The sequence below is a fragment of the Quercus lobata genome, chromosome 5, assembly GCF_001633185.2.
Source record: "Quercus lobata isolate SW786 chromosome 5, ValleyOak3.0 Primary Assembly, whole genome shotgun sequence".
NCBI lineage: Eukaryota > Viridiplantae > Streptophyta > Magnoliopsida > Fagales > Fagaceae > Quercus > Quercus lobata.
This window is the reverse complement of record NC_044908.1, coordinates 54,328,936-54,356,882: the sequence shown is the minus strand read 5'-3', so window position 1 is coordinate 54,356,882 and position 27,947 is coordinate 54,328,936. Positions and strand designations below refer to the sequence as shown.

The 27,947-nt window shown below is 35.4% G+C and overlaps 4 protein-coding genes across 4 annotated transcripts; 2 read left to right on the top strand and 2 right to left on the bottom strand.

Moving 5' to 3' along the window:
* Positions 1–6,356: 6,356 nt before the first annotated feature.
* On the top strand, positions 6,357–11,818 carry LOC115991733 (BAG family molecular chaperone regulator 3-like). Its single transcript, XM_031115609.1, has 4 exons — positions 6,357–6,764; positions 7,696–7,952; positions 11,036–11,182; positions 11,499–11,818. Exons 1-4 carry the CDS (start codon positions 6,527–6,529, stop codon positions 11,637–11,639), a joined length of 783 nt encoding a protein of 260 aa, XP_030971469.1. The 5' UTR covers positions 6,357–6,526; the 3' UTR covers positions 11,640–11,818.
* Positions 11,819–13,467: 1,649 nt separating this feature from the next.
* Positions 13,468–20,455, top strand: LOC115992642 (protein BREAST CANCER SUSCEPTIBILITY 1 homolog). Its single transcript, XM_031116862.1, has 14 exons — positions 13,468–13,627; positions 13,812–13,865; positions 13,965–14,035; positions 14,626–14,739; positions 15,364–15,854; positions 16,206–16,319; positions 16,429–17,424; positions 17,540–17,640; positions 18,123–18,309; positions 18,409–18,506; positions 18,619–18,742; positions 18,827–18,992; positions 19,225–19,343; positions 19,814–20,455. The coding sequence occupies exons 1-14, from the start codon at positions 13,569–13,571 to the stop codon at positions 20,162–20,164; spliced, it is 3,045 nt and encodes a 1,014-aa protein (XP_030972722.1). The 5' UTR covers positions 13,468–13,568; the 3' UTR covers positions 20,165–20,455.
* Positions 20,456–21,391: 936 nt separating this feature from the next.
* LOC115990696 (F-box protein At3g07870-like) lies at positions 21,392–22,474 on the bottom strand. Its single transcript, XM_031114500.1, has one exon. It carries the CDS (start codon positions 22,472–22,474, stop codon positions 21,392–21,394), a length of 1,083 nt encoding a protein of 360 aa, XP_030970360.1.
* Positions 22,475–25,705: 3,231 nt separating this feature from the next.
* LOC115992676 (myosin heavy chain, striated muscle) lies at positions 25,706–27,630 on the bottom strand. The gene is made up of 2 exons (XM_031116902.1): positions 27,317–27,630; positions 25,706–26,923 (listed from the first exon to the last, which is right to left on the bottom strand). Exons 1-2 carry the CDS (start codon positions 27,402–27,404, stop codon positions 26,064–26,066), a joined length of 948 nt encoding a protein of 315 aa, XP_030972762.1. The 5' UTR covers positions 27,405–27,630; the 3' UTR covers positions 25,706–26,063.
* Between the last annotated feature and the right edge of the window lie 317 nt (positions 27,631–27,947).

The window sequence follows — 27,947 nt, the reverse complement described above, 5'->3', positions numbered from 1 at the left end:
GAAACATGAGGACTTGCAGCCTTTTGCTCTGGACGAAGGTCAGCAACTTGAATAGGTCTCACAATTCCTTCAGGAATAACAGGCTCAGAACCTGCAAAGCCTGTATCAATATTCAAAAAAAAAGAAGAAAAGAAAAGAAAAGGAAGAACGGATTTAGTCTAAAAAAAAAGGGAGAAAAAGAAGAACAAACCGGTTCCACCTTCTTGGGGCAGAGCCTCTTCTTCCTGATCTCCTGACTTCCCCGAAAATTCTGGGTAGGAACATAAGGCAAGTTGAAGAAAAGGTGAAGGACCAATGGCAAAGTGGCTAAAAGAAGGGATAGATGCAGGGGGCTTCGCCATATATAAAAAAAAAAAGGAGGGGGAAGAAAAGGAAACACGATGTGAGTAGCTTGCACTCACCTTCTGAGCTTTCTGATTCTAAAGAAGAGGCAACACTGGAAGCGGATTTCTCACTGGCTTGACCTAAAAGGAAAAGGAAAAGGAGGAACTCAAGAAAAACTGGAAAAGAAAGTAGAATATAACGCTATTCCAAAGAAACAAGGTTTTCCTGTTTGTTTGGATAAAGGAGTGTCTCCCAAAGCACCTTTATCTGACAAGGACTGAGGAAATACAGTCCTGATAGGACTAGGAGTACGCTCAAGATGGGGACTTTGAGATGACGGGATCCTAGAAGTTTTGGGATCCTGAGAATCCTGGGAACCTTGCATTGGTTGCCCAGTTTCCTCGGCTGGGTCATCAGTAGGGGGCTCCTCCCCCATAACAGGAAAAACAACAGAAAGAGCTGTGATAGTTTCCTCCCCCAGAGCCTTATCAGTCATAGGAGGGGATACCTCCACCTAAAGGAAGAAGAAGAGGAGAAGGCAGTGTCAAAAAGAAAGGGAGAGAAAAACACAACAGCAGGAAATGCAGACAACATAATGTCAGAACAAAAGAAAAAGGGGAACACATACCACGTCGTCTCCAGAAGATTGGCTCTTACCCGTCTTGTGATCAAACTTGTGCTTGGACTGTAAAGGAAATCACCACTCGTCAGCAAAATAGAAACAAGTGCAACAAGGTGAATAAAAAAAAAAAAGAGAAGAAGGAAAGAAGTCTTGCCCTTCTCTCTCTCTCTACAGATTCTCTGGAAGTCTTTTGCTTACTACGAGTACGCCCAGAGGGTCCTAAAGGAGGCTGGGATACCAAACCAGAGGATCCTAAAGAACCATGGACTGAAGTAGTCACAGGAACCTGGGGAAAAGAAGACTCTACCTTGGTCTTCTTCCGGGTCCTTGAAACCAAAGGTTCCCTGACATCCTTGCCTTCCTGAGATGCCAAGTGTGCTTGAGATTTCCCCGCTTTCCTTCTTTTCGCTTCAGAGCCTATCTCCACACCCCCTGTACTTTCGCTAACATCAGCAGCTTTCATTCTCTTCGACTTGACATCCTTACCTTTACTCGGAGCAGTGGCAGCACTTATTGTCTCTGTTGCACCCCTTTTGATGGGCACCCCAGAGGAAGCACCAATGATGAGACTATCACCCAGCCAGGTCTCAGGAAAATCCTGTCCATAAGCCACCCAACCTCCCCTGGAGGCATGCCACTCTGCAAACCCAGTCTTGCTGCTTGCAGCAGCAGAAACAATCCCAGCAGTAGGAAGGGATAAACGTCTATTGGATGTCGGAGCAGAAACAATGCTAGGATTCGGGGCATCCCGAACTGTACCAGTGCCAACATAATCAACAAAGAACTTTTGTACTCTTCTCCAATAACTGGTATAGCCACTAGAAGTAAAGACTCCTCTCTGGGAGTTAGGCACTGCAAATTGGGGGCTCCTCTGTGACCAATAAGAAAAGGCCTGCAGCCTCAAGAAAGGATCCAAGGAAGGAAGGGATGGCACCACATCCTTAAAAACTGGAGGAATATCCTGATCAAAACCAAATTGCCGGAGCACCCGGTGTGCTGAATAATGAGTATATTTTGGGCCACTTGAAGAAGGCACAGGAAGCCAGGAGGGGCTAATGCAGGCAAGATAAGCCAGACTGCCCTCATCACCACGGCGCAAGTCAAAGGTATTACCTGTAGAAGATAAAAAAGAAGACAACACAGAATCACACGCAAAGCCAGGACCAAACTCACGAGGGGATCTCCAATATAAGCTCCCTGTTTGGTCAAACAACTCCACAAGATTGAGGCCACCACCTTTCAAGCTAATCCAACGAAAAATAATGGGAAAGGCATCAGTAGAATTGCCACAAAGACCCTTCACTATGTCGGGGGATCCTTGGAACTTGTCCTTCACAAATTTCAAATTCCTGCACTTAGCCAAAGTAGCTGCAGAACGGTCCCACATGAAAATCTGAAGAATAGCGCAATGAAGAGATGAAGTGATCACATAACAAGAATCACCCTCAGCCTCATCTCCATGAAGCTGGTCCAATTGAGAATAAACGTGACCCAAAAACAGAGGGGCCAAAGGATACTGGGTACCTCGAGCCAACTTGATTGCCAACGGAAAAAACGAAGACTTAACTCCGTACCCAGGGAACTCACTAAACAAAAACTTACTAAGCCAAAAAGCCAGGAAACCGGCCCACCTCACTTCCTTATCTTTTTCACGAGAGAGGGTCATCACCCATCTCCCCATCCTAGCCGGCTTACCACCAGAAGAGGCGGCGCGACCACCGAAGTGACCAAATAATTTTTCTTCTACCACGAGATCCTCACCAGAAAGGTTAATATCAAAGGGATTCTCTTCACCAAACACTGGGAGGAGGAAGTTATTAACCACATCCTCTAAGGTGATTGTTAATTCACCAGTAGAAAAGAAAAAAGTATGAAGGGAAGGGCACCAACGACGTACCAGATGCCTGAGCCCTTTGGCGTCTCTGAAGCCCTCAAGGTTTCTGGAAATAGCCACTGCCTTTAGGATACCGGCGCGCTCCAAACGACCCACAAATTCAGCATCAGACAGTTCCTTGTCTACCCATATAGGCCAGCCCTGAATCTTTCCTGGAACAAAATCAAAGAAAATAGGAACCGCCTCTCGGATTCCTTGTCTGATATGGAGATCAAAAATCTCTCTAGGGTCAGGAACTTGGGTGGAACCAGCGAAACCCGCTTGACCAGAAAACATCCAAACGTGAGGGGATGGAGGAGCCTCACCATGAGATATATGAGGGAAAAATAAACTGAGAGAATACCAAGGATCCCGTAAAGGGAAGGCCGGACGTTCAGTAACCTCGTGAGAATCACTCGGAGCAGAACCAGAAGAACCTTCACCCTCAGAAGGACTGGGAGTACGCTCTCTCCTCTTTCGAGAAGAAGAAGAAGCCATCGAAACAACACGCGCTCTGAGAAGAAAAAAGATTGAAAGTGCGAAAGGGAGGAAGACCAGAGTAACAGAGAAGAAGAGAAAAAAGAAAGAGAAACACAAAGAATGAAAAACTTAGAGAAGCAAAGTGATAAGGTGAAACGGCTACAATAAAGGCGCAAATAGCAGTTGGGGAAAACAGTTTATGGAAAGACGCGCCAGTTGCCAATAAATTTAATTTGAAGTGATCAGCAGTTATTAATGAGGAATAACGGGAAACGAGAAAAGTGGGTAGAGGAGTTTTACCTCAAATACCCAACTGCCACGTTCCGCATAAAGAGGAAGCTGCAAAAGGTAATAATTATAAGGGAATACAACATGCAAAAAGGAGGTGACTAAAAGCAGCAGAAAAGGGTCGGGATCCCAAGTAAAAAAGGAAGGGAACCCAGTAGAAGACGAAAAAATGGGGATACCACGAAAATCTTAGGAAACATAAATCACTCACGCGTGGGTTTCAGGCAACCCACGAGCTCGGGAGGCTAAATGTTGAGGTCTAAAAAGGGTCATAATGAAATAAGCCCAAAACAGAAGAACAAGTCAAGCCCAAAAGGAAAAATCTCAGGCTAAGCCCAAAGTAATAGGCACGAATGACCCATGGGGGATAAAAGGAAGGCCCAGAGGATCCTGAAACCCAGAAAAGGAAGAAGCATCCCAAAAAGAGACCACGGCAAAATATAAAGAAGCAAGGATCCTCAAATCCCTTCAAGCACAAATAAAAAGGAAGACTGGGACAGATCGGTAGAAAGAAGACAGGAAAAGAAAAAAACAAGAAACGCGAGCGACCTCTCATGGCACAGACAGCAAAAGGGCCTCGGGGAACCAGGACATGGAAGAAGAATGGTAACGAATGACTTTCAAAAATGGCAGAACAGGATTCCGCCCAAATAGGAAAGAAAGGAATACGCCAGAAATGGGGATGCCGAGAAGGGCATACCTCAGCACGTCCCAAAGAGGATGGCCAACCAGAAGCTTTCGAAGGAATCAGAACCAAGAGAAGGAAAGAGTGAGAGAAAACGGCAAAGGGACTTACCGAGGCGACAGAGACAGAACATGCTCTGTTTGCAAAAGAACAAAACAGGGGAACCCGGGACACCCAGAAAAACTCCATTATAAAAGGAGGGGACGGGTTGTGAAGAAAGTGGCGAGAAAAAAAGAAAGAAACACAAGAAAGAAGAAATTCTCTAGGAAGAACCATCAGAAAAATCTATGCAGAAAGAAAAAACTAAGGGAAGAACAAATACTGTTTCCCGATATCCTGTAAAAGCCACTATTGCACATACTCGGATTCAACGAGAATCAAACTTTGCAAGTTTTGAAGGTTGAAATAGCCATTCAAGACTGCAATTTTTGAGCTTGATTGGACCTTGTATCACGTCCTAGTGAGCTTTTTGTAATCAAACAGATAATTTGTTAATGAAACACTGCTTCATAATTCCCAGGATCCCCACAGCACCTTTTCTTTATCTTCTTGCTAATCCTGTCTTTTCTTCTGAACTTACGTTGTTAATATTTTTGGCACTCTACGATATCCTTGTTTGTTGTCTTTCTGTATGTTGTCAGGAGTATTCTCTGCACCTACTTGATTCTTAAACAGCTCGTTAGCTGCGGTGAGTCAAGGCCCGGTCCACCAAATCCTTCTTTTTTCATTTAGGCCCGGCATCCTTGGGCCTGAGTATCCTGAAAAAAAGCACTCTCACAAAGGCAAAGGGCAATTTTGCCCCCATTTTAATGTTAAGTTCTAGCGCATACATACATACATACATATATATATATATATATATTTGAAGTCCATCCATTTTGTCCTATTGAACTTACTCTTATTAGCTTTACCTTCTTATCTTTTCATTTATTTTCATCTTTATCGAAATTTATGCGAGCAAATACTAATTTTCTTTTTCCTTGTTGAGATACAATACCAACGTTAAGGTTCCACAATTCATTAGAATTTTTATTATTTTATTTTAACCAATTTAATTAATCTCATTTTTAATATATAAAAGATCAATAGATAGAGAAAGAAGTCAAAATAAATTAATAATTATATTGTTTCACTTGTACAATGTGTCTAATTATTTATTATACATTATGTAATATGGATATAATAATAAATTCATACAAATTGCTTTATCCATCCTCTCACTTTTCTCATCAACCAAGTTTTCTATCATTTCGTGAATTCTATTTTTTATTCTCCCGTTTTTCCACTTCTCTATTCAAACAAAGTCTTAGTCAACTATGGGTTAATTACTTTTGCTTTTGATTTTTTGATTTTCTTTTTTGTGGTAAAATTACTTTTGATTTCACCCCACTAACTTCAGGCTGTTAAAACCTTGCTAACATCGGCATTTTTAAAGTCAACAATCCCATTAATGTCAAAGGGTTCATCACTTTCTGATTTCACAGTGCTAACTGCAGGCTGTTAAACCTTAATTATCCATTCCTAACAAAATCACAACTCTAAGCAACATTATGCTTTTAGTGATGTTATCAACACTCCCTACACCCTACGATCAAATGACACCCATTTCACCCAACGGGGCTGTGATGATCCTACCTATCATGCCCAAACCCTCATCTGAAAATCACATATTACTCTGTATAGTATGACCCACAAATAACTTAACTTATAAACCTTTTTTTTCATTTTCAATTCCTCCCCATATGAAAATGAAACCTATTAATTAACTTAAAGTCTTAAACCAACAACCACTAAACACAAAAAAAATCCCCATCTCACCAAAGACCGAAACGATCACACCCAATTGAAACACGCCACGTGTACAAGTAACACTTCTCTTGGATCCTTCCTTAGACTGTCGGCAACTTCTCTCTGCTTAGCTGTCACTGCAAACAATCTCACACGCACAAACACGTGGCGCTCTTCCCATTGGTCAATCATTTTCCAAGTCATTTTCCCATGTGTTTCTAAGCAAAAAAAATACCTTCTTTCTTCGTCCTTTCCCTCCTTAAAGAAAGAACATTTATAAAACCCCACAGCCCACGTTAAAACTCTAGTTTGTGTCGGCAGAGAACACCACCACACTCATTCATTCATGCCTTAGATATTTTTTCCCTTCATACTTCCTAGAACAACTAAAAAAAATTAGAAACACAGTTTGGGAAAATATTTTCTGGGAAATTAAAATCTCTGGGGTTTCTTATTGGACCTGAAAATGATGAAGAAAAAGTCAAATGGGTACGGTAAAATGAGTGAGAGCTCAACCACAACCACGACCTCTATGCCTACAATTGAAGAAGAAGAAGTTGAGTGGGAGATGAGGCCAGGTGGAATGTTGGTCCAGAAAAGAAGCGACAATGTTAAGGACCTTCCAGCAGCTCCAAATGTACGGCTTCGTGTTGCTTATGGTGCCCTCCGCTACGAGATCTCGGTCAATTCTAGTGCCACTTTCGGTAAGATCAGCTCCACCGATCTATATTTGTTAATTTATTTTTTTCTCTTAAAGTCGTTATTGTTTTGTGTTTGGCTGCTGAGAAAATAAAGGAAAGGAAATGACAAGAGTGTAAACATAATTCAACAGTTAAAAAAGTGATATCAATTATATTCAATATCATGATCAGTTTATAATTTTTTAAAATTAATTTTGTAATAGGCTCGACATTTTCCATATGATGATGTGTGATATTACTGTTTTTGATTAATCATGTTATGGAAAAGATAAGTTAGGTTTGGAACGAAAAAGTAAGCTCGATATTCATAATTACGACTACGTGGGGTTTGTTGCATGGTTATTGCAAAGATCTATTATTTCTTTTCTCTTCTTGAATTTAGTTTTTTATATTATTATTATTATTTTTTCTGATTTTAGCAAACGAAGCAAAATTGGTACAACGGTACAAGTACAATTACCATTCTCAAGTCTCAACCTGGAGAATAATGATTACTAAAATAACATTAATTAGTTAATTTCTTTCCTTTTTTTTTTTTTTTTTTTTTGAAAAGGATCTTTCCATTTTTCTTGGTTACCAAACAACCTTTTTTACCATCGATGATAATGATTGTTTACTTTTGACTATTTTGGAGGGAAAATAATGATGTACTTACTTTATGTTTAAATGACCATAGTACCCACGTTAGAGATTGAAGGTGATTTATATGTTTCAAATTTCAATAAAGCTAGGGATAGTGGGATACAACATCATTTCAAAATTAAAATACCCTTGACACATGAGCCAACCACAGCACGTAATTAATTTTTTTTTTTTTTAATGTTAATTTCGAAATACTATAAAATTGTTGTGAAATTTTTATTTGTCATGACTCATTGTGTTTATGAGAATAAATAATAAAGTTTTGGAGATATTGTGTGTGTTGACTTGACAGGAGAGGTGAAGAAGATTCTTACTGCTGAGACAGGATTACAGCCAGATGAACAGAGAGTAATGTTTAGAGGGAAAGAGCGAGAGAATGGGCATTACTTGGACATGTGTGGGGTCAAAGACCGTTCCAAACTCATACTAATCCAAGACCCTTCAAGCATCGAGCGGAGATTCATCGAGATGCGTAGGAATGCCAAAATCCAAAATGCTTATCGTGCCATCTCGGACGTGTCCATGGAGGTCGATAAGCTGGTGGATCAAGTAAGCAAACTCTCATTTCCTTTTTGCATTATATATATATATATATATATATTTTTTTTTTTTAAGTTTGCACTATATGTATTTATTTATTTATAGTGTGGTATATTCTATAGTTTAGGAGTGTAACTCATTAAGTGATTAAATGGTATAATTTTAAAATTAATAAATTAAACTTTGAGATATCAAAAAATAATGAATAAAACTATAAGATCATATTGAACCTCAAACACAAAATCATTTTACTTAAATGAGTTAATATTTTGATTTAAAAGAAATATTAAGATTTAATTTGTTACTTTTTAAAATTTAATTTGCTATATCCCATAAACTATATAATTTAAAATGTATTTTCCTAAAAAAAAAAATTTATCTTTATCTCAGGCCTAAGGAAATTATGCTTAATTATGAACTATGATACTTGACACAAAAAAAAACTAGTTAATCATTCATTGTTTCACATTTCATACTTGTAAATTCAAGAGACGATTGTATGTCTTCTTTAATGTTTATATAAAATTTAACTTTAATTTTTCAACCTAGCTAGTTTAAAATAATTTGTTATACCAAGTAAATAAATCATTTATGTAATATTAAATATTTTTTAAATTATGTTTTTAAGACACTCCTTAAAGACTTTTTTTTTAAAGCCAAATTAAACAGAAATATTTAAAAAAAATGAAAAAGCAAGTGCAGTTTTACCTTTTAAAGAACATCAACATGTTAGTAATACAAAATTTTTTACAAATTTTTTTTATATGAATAGTATCAATAATAGGTCTATAAAATTTAAAAATGATGTTATTTTAATTATAAATTGAAACATTAATAAATTTTTGAAAAAAAGTTAAAAATAAGAAAAACATAAGTTACAACTCATAATTAATCCTTTCAATATTCCAACAACAAGTGGATCCAATACTCAGTTACTCACCCTATTTTTCAATAGAGTGTACTACTGTATGTAGTGTATGATTGGTGATTGACTGATTGGCTTTGTTTGTGGCGGGTGAATATGGGCCGTTAGATGGGTGGACCGTGGAATTGTGGGATTTAGCTGGAGCGTGATGTGGGGTCTTACATGATAATTGGGCATAGAATCTTAACCGGCAAGTTGCGTTTAGGCTGGGGCCCATTCATTTATTTGGTGTAGCAATTAGGCTCTGGCCTGTGGGGAAGTGTCCCCTAGCCACTGGTTGCATCGTTGGACCATAATTATTAAAAAACAAAGAGTGAAAAATCGGGTATAGTCCCATGGACCACACGGCACCAGTCTCCAATCTCAATCCTAAGTTCGGATGGTACTGGACTGGACCACCATGTCTGCTTTTAATTTGAGACCTTTTTTCAGATTGTCATTGTCATTTGCCAGGTATCAGCTGATTTTCTAATGAGTTGTGTGGCTAACCTTATTGTTTCTGTACACTGGATTTGACAACGACAATTCACGTGTCGGTTTGGTGTCATGTTCAATGTATAGGAGCATTGGAAGTTTCGCCCTTTTCTAATTTCATTAGTTTTTAAGGCACTAATTTTGGTTGCACCTTGCATATTTAGCTGTGTGTTCCCAAGCTAACTTTTTGATTATTGATATACATCACTAATAAGTGTAAGAGTCACGTCATATATCATATCTCTCAAAGCAAATTGTATTATAAAGAGGTGTTAGATCCATATAATAATCAATAATAACTTATTAACTTAACAATGGTGACAAATATTAGGTTGGTATAAAGCTTTAATATTCATTTAAATTATTGTTATATAATACGATATATTCATAATGTCTCGTTTCAAAATTAGATATTACACTTTTTTAATATTATTGTTAAGAGTTTGGGTAAGATTTTCTTCTAAAAAAGAACCCTTAATATAAAAGATATAAAAATTAGTGTAATGAACTCGTTCCAAGAACCTTCGATTATATGTTGTAACAAAAGAAACAAGTTGAAATAGTTTGTTTTGTAGACAACATTATCCATATTTACATGCATACATTTTTTTTTTCTTTTTTGGCTGAATACATGCATATGTACTTAACAAACCATCCCTTCCCCTCAAAAAAAAAAAAAAAAAACCAAACAAACCATCCCAAATCAACTCATTACTGGGGGAAAAAAAACAAACTCCCAATGGTAATTTCTTTCCATTCACCACCTCTATCTCTCTCTCCACAAACCGACTTTTGTTGACCTCTCTTACTTTTTTTACTCCTTCCAAACGGCTTTTATGCTCAAACCAGGCATATTTTCACTTAATTTTTCAAGTGGATTCTGAATTTGGGCTTTCAAATGACATAAAAATAGAAAATTTTTCTTATTTGGGGTATGTTTTTTGAATGAATATTTTGTTCATAACTATTTATGATTGAAACCAAGCAAGAAATATTTCGGTTGCTTCATTCATAAAGGAACAGAAATTGTAACTATGGTGCCATTAGGATTTAGGACCACCATTCTCTTACCCATGTTTTTTTTCAAGAACAAAGAAATAGAAAAAAAAAAGGAAAAGGATAATCAGGTACGAGTACTTGTTAATAACACTTGCTTACAGAAAGAGTGGCTGAATGAATCTGACTTGTTGTACATGACTAGTTAATACCGGTAACTTATGGTCGGAGTAGCTCAGTGGGATCTCATTTACTGTAAATATTTAATCGATTTGATGTTTGCTCTGAATGCGACCTGCATTGCACGAGTAATTAATCTTCAGTACTCGTCAATGTTCCCTGTAGAAAGTAGAAAAATGGCATTTACATTAGTCAGTCCATAATGAGGTTGTTGCATAGAGTTTGAAAGAATGGAACTAATTCTGGAGACTACAGCACTCTTGATGTTCACTGTTCTCCGTATAAAGTAGAAACATAGCATTAATCTTGATGTTCAATGTTCCCTGCACAAAGTAGAAAGTTAGAAACATTGCATTTACATTAGCCAGACCATAAATGAGGTGGTTTCATAAAGTTTGAAAGATTATTCAGAAGGTTGTTTGAAGTTTATGTCATATCATGACTTAATATGCTCTCTCTTATTGATAAGAAAATCATTTGGTAACCATGTGAAAATAATTACTTTTCTCTTCAATAGGTCTCTGCCATTGAAAAGTCCATCTCAAATGGGGTTAAGGTACCGGAAGTTCAGATCACGACATTAATTGAGATGCTTATGAGACAAGCAATCAAGCTAGATAACATTTCTGCAGAAGGAGATGCTTCTGCTCAGAAGAATTTGCAGGTAGTTACCATATCATATTATATTTTGCTTCTTTCTCCTCTGCATACTACTTCCACAATGGTACTAATCATATTATTGTCCTTCTCTCTTGTTCCCTAAAGAGATAGTATTTCACTGCCTTTAGTAATATACATAGATATGCTAATTCACCTTACCTTGATGCTTAGCTACACTGCTATGTTTCAATCTGGTGTGAATTGTGTGATCTTCTATAGTGTTACCTGAAATGCACGAGTTTAGTTGTTCATTGACATCAGTAGTGTTACAATTATGCCCTGTATATAGGTAGCTGATATTAATGATATTCATTTTGCAGGGTAAGAGAGTGCAAAAGTGTGTTGAAAGCCTTGATGTGCTGAAGATAGCAAACGCAAAAGTAAAGCCTGTTATTGTCACGACCAAGTGGGAGACATTTGATCCTCCTCCTTCGGCACCAAAATGGGAATTTTTTGATTGATCTCTCCCCAATGTTTTTATTTTCTTTCTCTTCCTTAATTCACTGGAATGTACTTATCTTGGGAGGAATATAAGCGAGCCGCTTGCTACATTACTTGTACTTAATAGCCCATCCCTCCTCCCTATCAACGTTGCCCATAAGCATTGGTTGTGATATATACATAATAATTTTTTTTGTCACTCTTGGTCCTCTACAAGTAACTACTAGCTATCCATGCAATTATATGTAAATAAGATTACTAGTAGGTTCCAGTTATCTTAAATGATAAAGTATGTTGCTCTTGAATAAGGGACTATGATTCAAATTCCACCTACATAAAAAACCAATTAGTATTTTAGTTTAATGATAAAAAAAAAATCATTAAGGGGCAGACGCCTTAAGTTCAAATCCTACCATATATATAGAAAATCATAAAATTCAACCTTAAACTTAGTAAAATATAACTTCTAAGTTATATGAGAGTGAATTGTTGGAAAATATAGCAACATAAACAAGTTTTAATTCAACAAAGTAAACCTTAAAAAATTAGCAAAAAATAAATAAATAAAAAATAGATAGAGTTAAAAAGATTTCACAAATTATAGAATCATGCAAATAGCATGTCTTCAAAGGTTGATTGGTGTCACTTGAAATAGAACTCAATGCAAATGGCTCTCTTGAACAATCCTCCAAGATTAGAATATAGTAATTTCTTCAAGTTGGATGCACACCCAAGCAAGAGGAATAAAGAACAACTTTATTTGTCTTTTCTTAAAACCAAAAATTAGAAGCTGGAATTTTTGTGGAGAAGAGTAGAAAAATAGGAGTGGAACCAAGGGAGAGAAATGCAAATGTAAGGAGCTGAAAAAATTTGAAGAGAAAAAAGTGGAACTAAGGGTTTTATAAGCCAACATAAGGAAGACTAGTGGCCCATCTAATGAGCTAGACCTCCAATGATTACTATGCAGATTTGATGCCCAACGGGTAGCTAAGTCACTAACCTATAGGCTAAACCAAATTTGGGCTAAAATAAAGAAAGAGAAAAACCTCCAATGGTCATTGTGCAAATTTGGTGCCCAACAGGATAAAAAAAGAAAAGAAAAAGGAAAAGGATAAGGCCCAAGAAAGATATAACAAATTCAAATCCAAGCCAATACCTGGTCCATTATATTCCAAGTTACCATTTAAGTTGTGCAATAGTTTATAAATACGCAAGAAGACTCATTTCTAACCAATATATATTTTTTGTGCAAGTGTTTGAAACATAACCCACTTCAAGTCAACATGAATAAATTGGTATGATTTTCTCAATTTTCTTTGAGTTATCGTAAATTTTTTGATTTTTAATTATCTATTAGAAAAAAAAAAAAGGAAAAATTCCAAAAAAGTGATCCAAAAATCTCACACACGTTTCAAGGGCTTGTCCTCAACTCCAATAATAGGCTATAGCAGGCTGGCCCAAAAAAAAATCCCAAAATCATATGTCACCTCCATGCATGATTAAATGTAAATCACAATGAGTTTAAAAATATAAGGACCAAAATAAAAGCAATGATAATTTGAGGACTAAATTAAAAATATAGCCAAAATATAAGGAAAAAAAAAAAAGGTTTTTGAAAAGCACACTATTTTAACTGATTATAATATTGCAATTTTGCAAATGCAAATTTCCCATATTTAAAAGTTGTTCTATTTACAAAATCCCCCCTATAGTTTACTAATTTACTTTTTAACCCTCCAACAGCAAAATGAGGCGCGTTAACTCGAGAAGTTTTGGCGGGTCAACAAAAATTCAAAAAGCAATTAGAATCATTTTTGTGAACAAAATAAAAGCACCCCATCTTCGTTTTATTCATTTCTCTGACCTAAATTCTTTCAATTTTTGCATTCTCTAAACTAAGACTCTTCTTCTTCTTCCTTAACTCTCTGTCTCTCATCGGAGCAAAAAAAATGGGTGATCCGACGGCCCACCTGGAAAAAATGGGCAGAGAACTCAAGTGCCCCATTTGGTATATCCACTCTCTTTTTTTCTTTACCAATGCCCAAACCCTTAATAATATTCTTCTTGTTTTTCAAAATTTTCTCAGTAGCCAAACAGACCCTTTTTAAAATTCTTAATTTTAATTAGTGTATTTTGTGGATATCTCAATTTGGGATCCCATAGGCTGAATTATCTCCCGTTTTATTTTGCAGCTTGAGTTTGCTAAACTCCGCGGCTTCGCTTACATGCAATCATGTGTTCTGCAAGTGAGTTCAATCTTTCTGGTACAGTTCAAATGGGTTCAATTTATTTATTTGGTTAAGTTAATTGAAGCTAATGTATATATTTTTTCTGATTGTTTTCAGTTCGTGCATTTCGAAATCGATGAAATCGGGCTCCACTTGTCCGGTTTGTAAAGTCCCATATCGGCGTAGAGGTACGAGACTCATGACTTTTCAGTTTTATCACAAGGGCAGTTTTATAGTTTTAGTCATTTAATGTCAGAACATGTTCTGTTTGTGTGAAGTACCATAATGTTTTGGGGAACATGTTGGCTTTGTGGCTAATTAGAGATCGAATAATAAAATGGGAATGTGGAAAATTAGATATGGTTTAGCATTAAGCCAATATAGCCCATGGAGACGAGTAAAAGTTCTTGAATCTTGATAGATTATCGATTTTTACAAAAGCTTAAGCTGTTAGAAATCGGTGAATGCAATTTTTAAATGGGAGGTAGAGTGGAGAAAATTTTCAAACTCATGATCATCTACTTTGGTACAATGATAATAAATTATAGATTGTTCCAAAAGTTTAAGACGTTATAAAATTTTGAATTTTATTAGTTAACCATTATGCTTTTGTTGGTAACATTTGGTTAGCAGTTTGGAAGCATTGGATGTGGAACACTACAAAACTATGTTTTTGTTGGTTATGTTTTAAAAGTCATATGGTCTTTTCCACTGGCTTCAGTGCTGCTGTATTTCTTGTTCGGTTGTGTTTAGTGCTTATGAATAATTTTTGCTGCAGAGGTTCGTCCTGCTCCTCACATGGATAACCTAGTGAGCATCTACAAAAGCATGGAAGTTGCTTCAGGAATCAGTATATTTGTCACTCAGAATGCACCCTCAAATAAATTATCAGGTGGAATTTCAACACACATGTGGCATATGAATAATGCAAAGTATATGTTGGAATCGTTCAGCTGCTATTGGATTAAATAATATAGGGATTTAAACTTTAATGACATTAAATTTTACATGCATAGGTGGTTTCTATCACCAAAACTTACATTTGTACATCCTGTATCTTTTGGAAATATGTTTCTTAGTTGGACACTGTTCATTGTTCCTGTGCTTTCTTTTGCCATAAAAACTCTCTGATTCTTCATTTTCATGAGCTATGAAGATTGTCACTATGTTTTAAGTATGGCACACCATTTGGACCATGTGACATATTCTCCCAAAAAGAAATGGTTGGAGGGTCAGTAGTCAGTTTACAATTCAATCCCATAGGAGTGTGAGTTCTACTTACATATGAAATCTCTTGTGAAATGATAATGAAGGCGTTAATGCAAAAGGAGATTTATTTTCACAAAAGAACAATATGAGATTCATGCAAATTTTTGCAGTATATACTAGTCCAAACATCAGTTTGTTGCCTTGTACAATACAAGTCAGATATACTTATTCTGTCACCCATAAAATTCAATTAATATGCCGTTTTTTTTTTACTTTGTTGTTGTTGTACCATTTTCTTATGTTACAGATAGAGAAAAGCAAGCTGAAGGTGATGACAACCATGGTGAACAAGTTATGATAGGAAGTTGCCAGGATATTGCAGAGAAACAAAATACCTTGAAAGGAAAAGGGTCAAGAAAAACATTTAAATCCAACATGAAAAGCACTAGTTCTATCTCTGTGAAACCTTCATTTCCAACCAAGAAAAGGGTTCAGGTGCCACAGTGTCCTCTTTCAGAAACCCCAACAAGGCTCTCAAAGTTTGAAGGTCAATTGAGTGAAATTGCCAAAGAAGATCCTAAAAGAAGTTCAACCACTTCAAAGGAGAACTCTGCTCTAAATGACAAGGGAGAACCAGTGCTTTTACCTTTCTTTTGGTTGAGAGAGGAGGACAATACAGAAAAGTCAAGTCAGCATACTGATGAGAGTCACTTCATGGATCTGCCACAGCCAGATGCTCCTGCCTTCAGTGATATTAAAGACTCAGATGATGAAAACCCTTCCAATTTGACCCCAACTGTGAGTACATAGTTTATTATGAGCTTGGGAAACGTTATGAGTAATATTGTTTAACTAACTTGGTAAAATATTATCAGTACTTATTATGTCTGATAAATTCTAAGTAGACTGGTTCTTGATTTTGAAAAACTCTTAGATTTTCTCAAATTTGAAAAATTAGCCTATTTGTTCTTCCTGTAATTTCGAGTGAAACTATCTCCGTATGCGATTTGTCATGGATTGTGCTATCTCCAAACTAAAACAGGTTGATTTGATCAAGTTATTTGTACTGTATGGAGTTTCTTCATTATATTGGCTTCGATAGATTGATTCCATATTTTTGTTTTCTTATGTTTTGCTAATATAATGTAGGGGGGATTGCATGGAAAATGCTCCACTGTTTCAGATCTTTTTGATAGCGAGATGTTTGAATGGACACAAAGACCTTGCTCTCCTGAACTTTGTTCAAGTCCTTTCAAGACACAGGTATTGGTATCATTGTTTGCAGTACATTTTACCTCATACATTTGTTCTTTCTCTCAAGACCTCTTTCTTGAGTCATTAGGCTCTTAATAAAATTAGAAGTGAAAAGCAGGTTGCAAATGTGGAAGAAATTAATGGAATTCAAGAAAATGAGGTAGATGAAGCCTCACAAGGTGTGACTGCTGGTGAAGAACAAAGCACTGAAAATGCAAAATGCGTGAATTCTAAACAAGGAAGTGTTACTGCAGATGAGCTGTCCAATGCGTCCTCTCCCAGAACTAAAGGTTCCAACGATCAAAACGAGAGCAATAAATCTAACAGGGGTCGTAAGATTGGGAAGGCAAGTGAAGTGGCCCGAAAGAAGCCTGCCAAAAGACATACAGATTCAGATTTTGAAATTTATGTTGATTTGAATAAAGCATCAGAAAATTATATCCAAGAGCCAACTCATGATAATAAAGACGGTTTAAAGTTAGATCACTTAGATGAGACAAGGAAAAGGAGAAAGAAGACTTGTTTTGGTACCAGTGCAATTAAAGCAACACCTAAAAATGTTCATGCTGTCTCTGTGGGAACAGAAAATCTGAAGCATGGTAAAGAAAGCATGGCAACTGAGACCCCTGCTTCATTCGGTAAGAAAGAAGGCAGTGATGAAAATTCCACCTTGAAGAATGCTAGAAAAGGGCGTAAGAAGATTGATTGCTTAATAAGGTCTGAGAAACGGAAGCTTGATTCTGTGAAGGACAACATGCTTGAAGAAATATCTAAGATTGAAAACCATAAAAATGAGCATAAAATCCCAGAATTGGCCCCTGTATCTAAGTCTGGTGATCGAGAACTGAGAAGTAGGAAAAAGATGAAAGCTTCTGCTGATGGCATTTTAAAGGATGATTTGGTCAATGACAGCCAAAAAGGTCATACTTATGTTTCTGCTAAGGAAACCCAAATGAGCGAAAAGACTCTATGCAATCCTGATGTCAAAGTTCAGGATGACTCATCAGTGGTGCAGAAGCTACCTTCTCGGATAAATGAAGTAGTCTTACGGAAATGTGAGACTGTTTCTAAAAAGTTTCAATGTGCTTTCTGTCTTTCTTCAGAAGAATCAGAGGTATCCTGTACTCCCTCGATTTTTTTTGGCCACACGATTGCCCTTTTTGTCCTTATATCTACTTTAATTTATTTTGATCAATTAACCAGCAATTCTATTTGTAAACCAAATGCAGGCTTCAGGAGAACTAGTGCACTACTATAATGGTAGGCCTGTTGCTGCCGATCACAATGGAGGATCTAAGGTCATACACTCACATAGGAATTGTACTGAATGGTAAAGATCCTTCACATTACCAAAAGAATTGATTTCAAATTTCTGTCTTTGCTTGTTTCCATGGTGCTGTCTTTTTGTTTAGTACTTATGAGTCTGTGTGGGGGTTAGATGAATTGCCATCTTGGAGCAAATAATAGCTTCTTGGATTAGTTAAATCTTTTAAGTTGCATGGCTCTTGATTAGAAAAGAAAAATCCAAAGTAGTTTTTGAAATTATTTGTACAATTGATTTATTATCTGCTGTCTATGCCAAATATGCTAGTGAAAAAAGTCTGGTTGTTAGGATGAGGACAAGCTATTCAAGTGTTTATTTATTACTTGTTACTACTGACATGAACTTCAATAGGGTTATGTGGTTTTTTACCATGACTAGTGTTAATATAAGATCAATTTTAAAAACTTGGTTCTCTAGTTTAATTTCCAAATATTTTATGACTTTAATGTTGTCAATCCTATTAAAGGTATTCAAAACTATAAATGCAGGGCCCCTAATGTCTATTTTGAAGATGATATTGCAATTAATCTAGAAGCTGAATTAACTAGAAGCCGGAGAATTAAGTGTTGTTGCTGTGGAAATAAGGGGGCGGCTCTTGGCTGTTATGAGAAGAGCTGTCGCAAGAGTTTCCATGTTCCTTGTGCAAAGTTGATCCATCAATGTCGATGGGACACTGTAAGTGAAATAGAGATTCAAGTGCTATTTAAGATTTTGTACCAAACATTTTTGTTCAAAAATTTTTATTTTATTTTATTCCCTTGTCTCTTGAAATAGGATAACTTCGTCATGTTATGCCCTCTTCATGCCTCATCTAAGCTTCCCAGTGAAAGCCCTGAATCTCAAGGAAGGAGGAAGGAATGCACTCTTAAAGGGTACCTTTTCCATTGTGTGTTCAGTAACAGACACAAGAGCACCCACTATCTGATTTTGGCATTACATCAGAGCATTTCTTACAATTTCTCCTTTTATGACTTTTCTTTTTAGGCGACTATCTCAATGTGATCATGTTGCAAGTAAAAATGTTGACATTACTGGTAGAAACTGGAATTCTTGTGGATCCCAAAAGAAATTGTTTCTCTGCTGTTCAGCTATCACAACTCCAGAGAGGGTAAAACAGAATCTGCTTATATTGTTTATTTATTTTGTGAAAGAAATCTGATTTCCATTATTTCCTTGATGGCTGGAATTGCAGGAAACTGTTTTTAAATTTGAGAGATTATCGGGAGTTACAATTCTGAAAAAGTGGGATTCGTGTGTCACCCATGTTATTGCATCAACCGATGAAAATGGGGCATGTAAAAGAACCCTCAAAGTATTGATGGGTATCTTGGAGGGAAAGTGGATACTGAATATGGAGTGTAAGTACTATTCAGAAACCTTTTGGTAAATGAGTGTAAGGACTATACCTTCCATTCAGAATGTATTCCCTTTAAGAATTAGACTTCTATATTTTTACGGAGCATAAAGCATGATATGTTTTGGAGCAATCTACACATAAATATTTTTTGCTGAGTCATAGATACAGACGTATTTACGTATATAATATAGATGTGCTCATGCTTCCTTCTGTGTATGTATGTGTCTGTACAGGGATTAAGGCTTGCATGAAGGTCATGCAAATTGTTGATGAGGAGCCTTATGAAATTACTGTTGACATTCATGGGATCAGAGATGGCCCTCGACTTGGAAGACTAAGATTGCTCAACCAGGTTGGTTGCTTCTTGCCTTAAACTGTAATGGCGATGATAGTTCCTTAGACACTCCTCTAGAAGATGTAAATCTCCTGTAATTTTCATAAATTAACAGCATGTAAGCATACTGTAATTGTGATTCATCTAAAATAGCTTTTGTCCTGTTCTTCATTGGCCATCTTTAACACTCCATGTTCTAACAATGAGGAGGTTTCTACTCCTTTTAACTTTTAATATACTTAATACTAAAACTTAAGTCTGGGAGGATTCTTATTATTTAAAGACCTTCATATGGTTATTGTGTTCATTGTTCATCCCTCTAAGATGCAAATAATTCTGAAATTAGTTACCACTTGCATTTAAACTGATTTACATGATTGAGCATCTAATCAATAAAATGAGAAGTGTGCATTTGCACAAGTCCGTACCTGGTTGCGTGCAAAAAATGTGAACTTGCATCTTTTATTGATAAACACTTTTACATGCAGCAACCAAAGCTTTTCGATGGGTGTAAGTTCTATTTCATGGGAGATTTTACACCCGAATACAAGGGATACCTACAAGACCTTGTAATTGCTGCTGGAGGAACAATTCTGCATAGAAAACCTATTTCAGAGGTTCAAAAAGCCATGTTATCTGGCTCCTCAACATGTCAAACCTTCATAATTTACAGTATTGAGCTGCCAGATGAATATGATCCTAGCAAGAAAACTACAATTATCAACCGCAGGCAGTTTGATGCAGAGGCCCTGGCAAGTTCAACTGGAGCCAAATTAGCCAGCAATTCATGGGTTTTGAACTCCATAGCAGGCTGCCATTTGCAAAATCTTGCCGAGTAAAAACCTCTTCCAATTCCATGAGCCTTGTACATGTTTGAGAAGCTTATTCCGAACTTTATATATATCCTTTTCTTTTAAAATTTTGTTGACTTTATATATCTTCTTTCTTACAGAGCTTGTAATCCCTTGCATTCGCACAAATGCATTTGAGATAAAGTGCAATTAGATACATGTTAAAGGTTGCACCTAACTTCGAATCTTAGTTGGTAGAGTATGTAACTTCGAATGTTAGTTATTAAACAAAATGTAGTTTGTTGATTTATTTATATAGTTGGCTTTTACTTGACATAACTTTTGGTATTGTGATGCAATGAATTTATTAAATATCTGATATTTAAAAAAAAAAAAAAGTTAGAAAATTGAGTTTTTATAAAATATATTGATAAGGAAAAATCTTTTATTTAGAACTTCATAAAATTTTCATTGAAGTTTGAATTTGAATTAATAATAAGTTTTGGTAAGATTATTTGGTATAGTTTGGTTTTGTTTCAAATGGGTTGGAAGTAGTTATGAATGGATTTGAATTCATAAGTTGTTTAAATAGTTTGGATGTATTTTTAAAATGGAGGGATACTTGGCATAAAATTAGAGTATGAAAAATTTAATTGCAATGACATTTGACACAAAATAAGTCTAATTAGAATTTAATTTAAAACTGATGGGAAAAAACATATTAGTTGAAATTGGGTTTAATGAGGGATAAAAGATTTCTATCCATGAGTAAACATCCAAGCAAGGTTAATTCTATTTTATTCTTTTCTTTTTCATTCTTTTTCCTTGCATAAATGCATTCCATTCTTTTATGATCATTTCATACCATTCATTTTCATTCGAAATTCTAAATGAAGCCTAAATGAGCATTGGGCAAAGGAATTGGATACTAATTATAATATGGTTTGACTTCTAGTATTTTTTAAAAATGAATCTCCTTTTGTTTTAATGAGAGACTGTCACATTACTTATTAACTAAATAAAATGTGGAGATTAAAACCCATTACCACTTGTCATTGTATATTTAAAATAAAATGATATGTCCAGTTAAAAAAGTATTAGAGGTAAGCTAAATTCATTATAACACACAAGTAAAATCCCAATCACGGGTGAACCAAGCATATGAAATCAATCATCTTGCATTTAATTTAAAATATTTCTGATTAATTGATAAATAATTTGACTCTGAAAAGACAGCAAAACAAGAAGAAAAACAAAAGCCTCAAATCATCACTCTCAATGAAAACTAGAAATTGATAGTAGGCTACCCCTGTAAATTAAGACATTCGTTTCAAGGCCAAATCCTGGAATTGGGATGTTCCTTAGCACACCAGTCTCTAGGTTATAGGAAAGAAGATTTTCATTTTGCCTTAATAGTATTTGGCCAAGCTTGCATAGCCCTATAACTTCGACCTGTACACCATGACCATATTGCCTCTCAATATGGGATTTTAGATCAATTTTGTATTCTTTGACCCATTCTTTCTTTTCATATTCCTTCATTACCCATATGTCAATGTGTCTATTAAAGTACATAGCCGAGTGATCAACCATAGCCAAGTTTCCCCCTAGATCAAGCAAATATCCAAGGCAATCATATTTGGGCGGAGAAATCAAGCCAAATTCTTCCTTCCTAACATCAAAAGAAACAATATTCCCAATATCACCATTATATTTACAAGGTCCTTGCCAATGAAGAGCTCCACATGCAAATATAGGCTTTCCAACTAAACGGCAAGGAGGACCTCTGCTAAGAGGCCTCCATGAGCTTGTACCAAGAGTGTAAACTTCAGCACGCAACTTGTAGCATGGTTTTTCATCAACACTTTCGCGTAAGAAAACTGCAACAACAACAATGTTGTATGTGTTCTTTGGACGGTCGAACCAGAATCCATATTTTCTACTGCGTAGCTTAGGAGAGGCTGAAGATGGTGGCAGTGGTAGAACTTGTTGCCTTAGAGGATTAAACAAAACCAAGAATCTATCATCATAACTTTTTGAAAGGCAAAGCAAACCATTGCAACAATCCTCTAGGTAACATGTCACTGATTTTGAGAACTTTGCAACTAAATTCAAGTCAGCGTTCAAGAAGACCCCAACATTTGTAACTGTTACATCTATTGGTTTTTCGTTTTGGGTGTGATGATCGAGAAGTAGGATTTTGGGTTCTTCAACACAGCGAGAATGTTGCATGTAAGCAAGGTGTGGATCATCAATGATATTGCGCCATTGTTGAGAGACGGATCTGAATTTGAGAAGTGACTTGATGGGTAGTCGTGAAAAGATTTCGAAGAGGACATCTGAGGGAAACTTCACCATGCTTGTTTACCATGCAGTCGGTGCAGAATGCTTGAGTTTGAGAAGGAAGACTGCGCTAATCTAAACTTTCGCTAGAGGTTAAAATATACCAAGTTACTAACAATGTATTCGATGGATTCAAGCAATGTGGGATAATTACTTTTTTTTTTTTTTTTTTTTTGAGAAACTAACACACTCACACAGGAGAGAGGGAAAGGGGTGTGCCTTTGTGTATAATTTGCTCTACCTTCCTTTAAAAGTTATCATGACTTTTGAGTGGAGTTGTGGCGTATTTTTGTGTTAGAACCCTTTTCATTTCCTCTTGTGTGTGTGTTTGTTTCTCAAAAAAAAAAAAAAAAAAAATAATAATAACACTTCTGACAGGTATTTCTATAACACTCAAATATGTATTTTCAAAACACAAAAAATTGAATAATAATATTTAAACACTATTATCAAACGGGCCTTTATATACGTAACATAACAATATTCGAAATTTTGAGAGTTCTAATATGATTCTGATACAAATAAAAATAATCTCCTTAGAATTTAATTATTTTTGAGTTTAAACGTGACTCAATTTTATGGTGGAACCCGCCTACACGATTCAAATTATTTAATATAGTCTTTTAATGTGATTCGGATACGACTACTATCTCCTTAGGTCAGTTCGGCTATTTCCCCGATCGTACGTACCACATCGGTGGGTTGGTCCAAGCTTAGGGGTTGGCTTTTATGTGTCTGTGTGATTCACTCCTTTGATTTGGGCTGCTCACGGTGGTTGGGTTAGAACTTAGAAATAGATTTTTTGTTTTTTCTTGAATATTAGTTGGGCTTTTTTTTTTCTTAAGTTGGGCCTGGAGACATTTAAAAAAAAAAAAAAAGGATACCATTACCGTACACTTTTACACATTTTTTTGCTACAACAGTTTTATTACGAGTGATAAAAAAAAAAAAATACTGGGTCCATGTGATAATGACAAATAGTTAATCACATTTTGTTACATAATCGTGTCAAAGTGTATGTGAAGGTAGGTGCCATTAATATTATTGAAAAAAAAAATCTCTTTTATGACTTAGAAAATTAATTGTGAACATAATTCACAAAATCTATGATGTCTAATAGAGGTCGGACGATACAATTCATCTCTATTTCATTGTAAAGAGTTTGTACAGAAACTACAAGCTTTGTGGATGTCAATTATGTAGAGAATCTTGATTTAGTGAGTTCCATTACAAATTGTGTGTTTATGTTTGTTGGTGGTCCAATTTACATGAAGTCTAAGCTGCATGAAACAATTATTCTATCCCACCACAAAGGCATAATGTTATGATTCAGACAAAGGGAGGAGATAAGGAGTGAGCTGATAGGAGTTGATAGCTATCTGATTAATTGTTATTTCAAGTTGTTGATTAGGATGAGTTGTTGATTAGGATAAGTTGTTAGTTAGGATTGTTATTTGTTGATTAGGATGAGTTGTTGGTTAGGATTAGTCATGATTTGAATTTACTGCAGAATTATCAAGATGTAATTTGAATTTCCTAGTTGAGCACTCTGCTTGAGACTATTTAAGACCAGAAACAATTAATAACTAGGTAAGCAAAAGTTTAATACAAAATTCTCTTCTCTCACCCCTATTCAGGAGATTGGTCATCTCGAACACAACTAACTTATCATTTTATTTCTAACTCATAGCACATAATATATGGCAACAACAAATTTTGTTTGTCTAGTTTGAAAAATCAAACTTTTTAAAGGAACATCATTTATTTTCTTGTATGTCTTATTAGCTTTTTGTTTAAAAGAGTTATTCTTAATGAGGCAACTAAAAAGGTGTCCCAATTAGATTGATTTTTTTTTTTTTTTTTTATAAATATTTGTTAGTTTTCTTTTCAAATAGTTTTGAAAATAAAGTAAGGGTATAATAGAAACATTAGTAAATTAATAACTTTTATTTTTAGAAATAGGACAATATTTTGGGATTTTCCAAAATGGAATAGAGGACAAACAAATTGGGACAGAGGGAGTAATACTAAACAACAAAAAGAATCTTTATTTTATAGAACAAGCTCTTCTCCAAGATGTAATTTCTTTTTCTAGTTGAATGAAGTTTCAGTTTCCTATAAAAAAAAAAAAAAAAAACAAAAGAAATAATACTAGTTAAGGAGCTCGGTATCAAGAAAGATAGTGTGGTGCTACATTGTGATAGTCAGAGCAATTCACTTGATGAAAAATAAAGTATATTGATGTGCGATATCACAAAATTTGAAAACGCAATTTTTTTTGGGATATTTATCTTTTGAAGATTCATACTAATTAGAATGACTTTGACATATTGATAAAGGGGAAATTATTGTGTACTTTTGGAGTACCATAAAAGTATACTCCCTCCTTTCACATAAATGGTGAGTCCTACTAATTAAATTCATGGTGGGCTCACCATTCATGTGAGAGGAAGGAGTACGCATTTATGGTATTCCAGAAGTACCTAATAATTTTCCTTGATAAAGTAAGTTCTTACGGAAAAGTTTGAGCCTTGCCTGGACTTGATCTACGCTACTCCATATATGTTGAAGAGATAGAGTGTAGTGTACTCCTACCCATTAAGAGAGTGGATGGTACGTAGTATTTGAAGTTAGGTATCATATGATTCATATGATGACATCTACATGCTATCTTTATGATGGTTTAAGAAAATAAAAGCCAAAGGTGAAGATTTGTTATGGTATGATTTGTTCTTGTGTTCAAATTGCATAGCAAAGTTTTCCCTTTTTGGCAGCTCGTGAATGTGGGCATCTTGTGGGAAAAAAAAAAAAAAAAAAACCTCGTTGTCCTTATCCACTTTACTCTTTTATTTATTTATTTATTTATTTTTTATTTTTTACGTGGAGTTCAACAAACCCATATTTACAGTGCAGTTACAAAATCTAACTCTTAGGAAGAATGGCTTGAATTGAAGCCCAAACAGCTAAGGATATGGATGTTGGAGTTATGTCCTGCTTTTGAGCTCCAATTGTCCTAAAAAAGGTTTGCAGTTCCACATGCAGGTACTATAATAAAATGCTTACTTTGTCATTTAGTATTTAGAACCCCTATGATTATAGTTATCTACCGTATAAATCTACACTGCTTTGAGATCCTAAAGAAAAGTGTATGGATTCCAGGCAGTGAAATAACAGTAATTTAGGAGTTTGAAATTTGGTAATTCTTTGAAGAGTAAGTGAAGAAACTACTAGAGCTTCATGCAAAAGCAATATCAGGTGCCCATCTATAAGAATTAACAAGGGCTTTGTTAATTTCCCTTCAAGAAGACGGGGAAAAAGAGAAGAAAATTTTGGAATTATACAACTTTCTAGGGAACTATATCAGGTATACAGTGAACTTAATCTAGAAACCTGAATTAGTCGATTGCACATTAACAACAATGTGCCATGAGTCTCCTTTGACACCTTACAGTTGCTTCCTTCTTATTTTCTATAATTCCAAGGTAAATACTAGTGTGTTTTTTCCCTGTCTCGAAGACTTAAAGAGAAAAGGGAAAAAGAAAAAAAAAAAAAAACCAAACCAGTCATGCCTGGTTTTTATAGCTGATAATAATACCCTTTCTTCTCATGCTAGAACAGAAGGGTTACTGGCATTGATCCCAGCTTTCGGTTTGACACAATCACTCTTCTTATTGTGACTGTACTTTGTTATTTTCATATTAATGCCCTCAAACAAGTGCTCTAATGCTGAAATCTCCTCTTCAACATCATCCACTGGTTGTTTATTCTTTGAGGCGGCCATTCGTTGCTTCAAGCTGCATATTCTATCAAGGCCAGCTTTAACTTCCATCCTCATTTCTTCCATTGCTGCAAGAATAGCAATGTTTTCCTCTTTTGTATCTTTAAACTTTCTCTTTAAGGATCGATACGCATCAAGTGACTTGAGTAATTTCTCTGCAAGCGTCTTGTTTCGCTCTAGAAGAGATGCATTCCCTTGAGCCTCCATCCCACCAGACTTCTTCTCTTTGTGTTCTTCTTTGCAAGTTTGCAATTTGCCTAACAAAATCTCATTTTGCGCTTTAAGATCATTAGTAAGTTCCTCCATGCCATTCAATTCTTGGACCTTTCTTGCAAGCTCTGATGCAATAATATCCTTCTCCTTTCCCAAACTTGAACACATTACTTCAAGGTTCTTTTGTGCTGCCAAGCTTGCATTGAGTTCTTTTCTTAACCTTTCTTTCTCATCAGTTTCTGGATCTTGTGACTTTTTGTCCTTTGGAGCATTATGCTTAACATCTGTGTAGCACCGCCTAAGCTCCTTTTTCTTTCCAGAAGATTGAAAATTTTCAATCCGGGATTTAACATCATCAACGATTGTTATCATTCCGGCCACTCTTAGCAGCATGCGTTCGTCACTGTCTTTTGTGCTTGCCTCATTATGATCTTGGATTAGTTTTAGTAGTAGCTTAACATTCGTTGAAACACCTAAAACATTGTAGAGGATCATATAAACAACATTTAGTTACTCCAATCTATCGTGGAAAAAAAAAAATTAGACTAACTAATATATTTTATATTGTTGCTTTGTAGATGAAGAAGAAAGATGGACGAATATATACTTTTTCATCCATTTCATGAATGTTAAAGAATCACAAATGATAATGGAAACGATTAAAGTAATTTCATCTTTTTTTTTTTTCCCTAAATTTTTTTGTTTATTATAAATTTGCATCAAAGTCATGATGAATGCAGTGATAGCTAGGTTTCTGCAATGATGTATGTCATGGATTTACATAGCACAAAATTCTGCAAAATTCAATACCAAGAAATATCTATATACGTACAAAAAAAGGAAAAAGAAAAAAAAAAAGAAATCACCTTCTAAACTACATTCTTCTGGATTTTCGTTATAATTTGTCGAAGGTGGTACTAGTTCCGGTGATGAAAATGCTCGAGACCAATTCATATTCTTACAGAAGATGAAGGAGAAAGGATCTTTAAGAGAAAAACCTGTGGTCTAAGATATAACCACTAATTAGGAAATGGAAGATAATGATGAATATACAGAAGAAAAGGGTATGTATAATTAGAGTTTAATATCACTCTAACATGTATTGTGAGATCCAAGAAAGAGAGTTTGCTTTTGCACTCTCTCTTTCTCTTTTCTTCTCTCTTAATTTCTGGATTTCTCTGTTCCTGCCTGTCATATTCTATATGTTTAGTTAGTTTCTGGTTGTAATCAAGCGCAATTACTGGTGGTAGTTTGACTTTATTATTGGCTCTCGTTGCTTTTGACTTTTTTTATTACAACATGATTGGATCCTCTATTGTGGATATTGTTTGTATTAAACGTGATCCGTAATTTTGCTTGTAAAGTTAGCACCCATTTGAGATTTCGTTCTACTTTTAATTAGAAATACATGTGTCATATACCCTTGTACATGATATTTATTTATTTATTTTTTAATAAAGAATTTCAACCTATAACATCTATTCGTGATGATTTTGG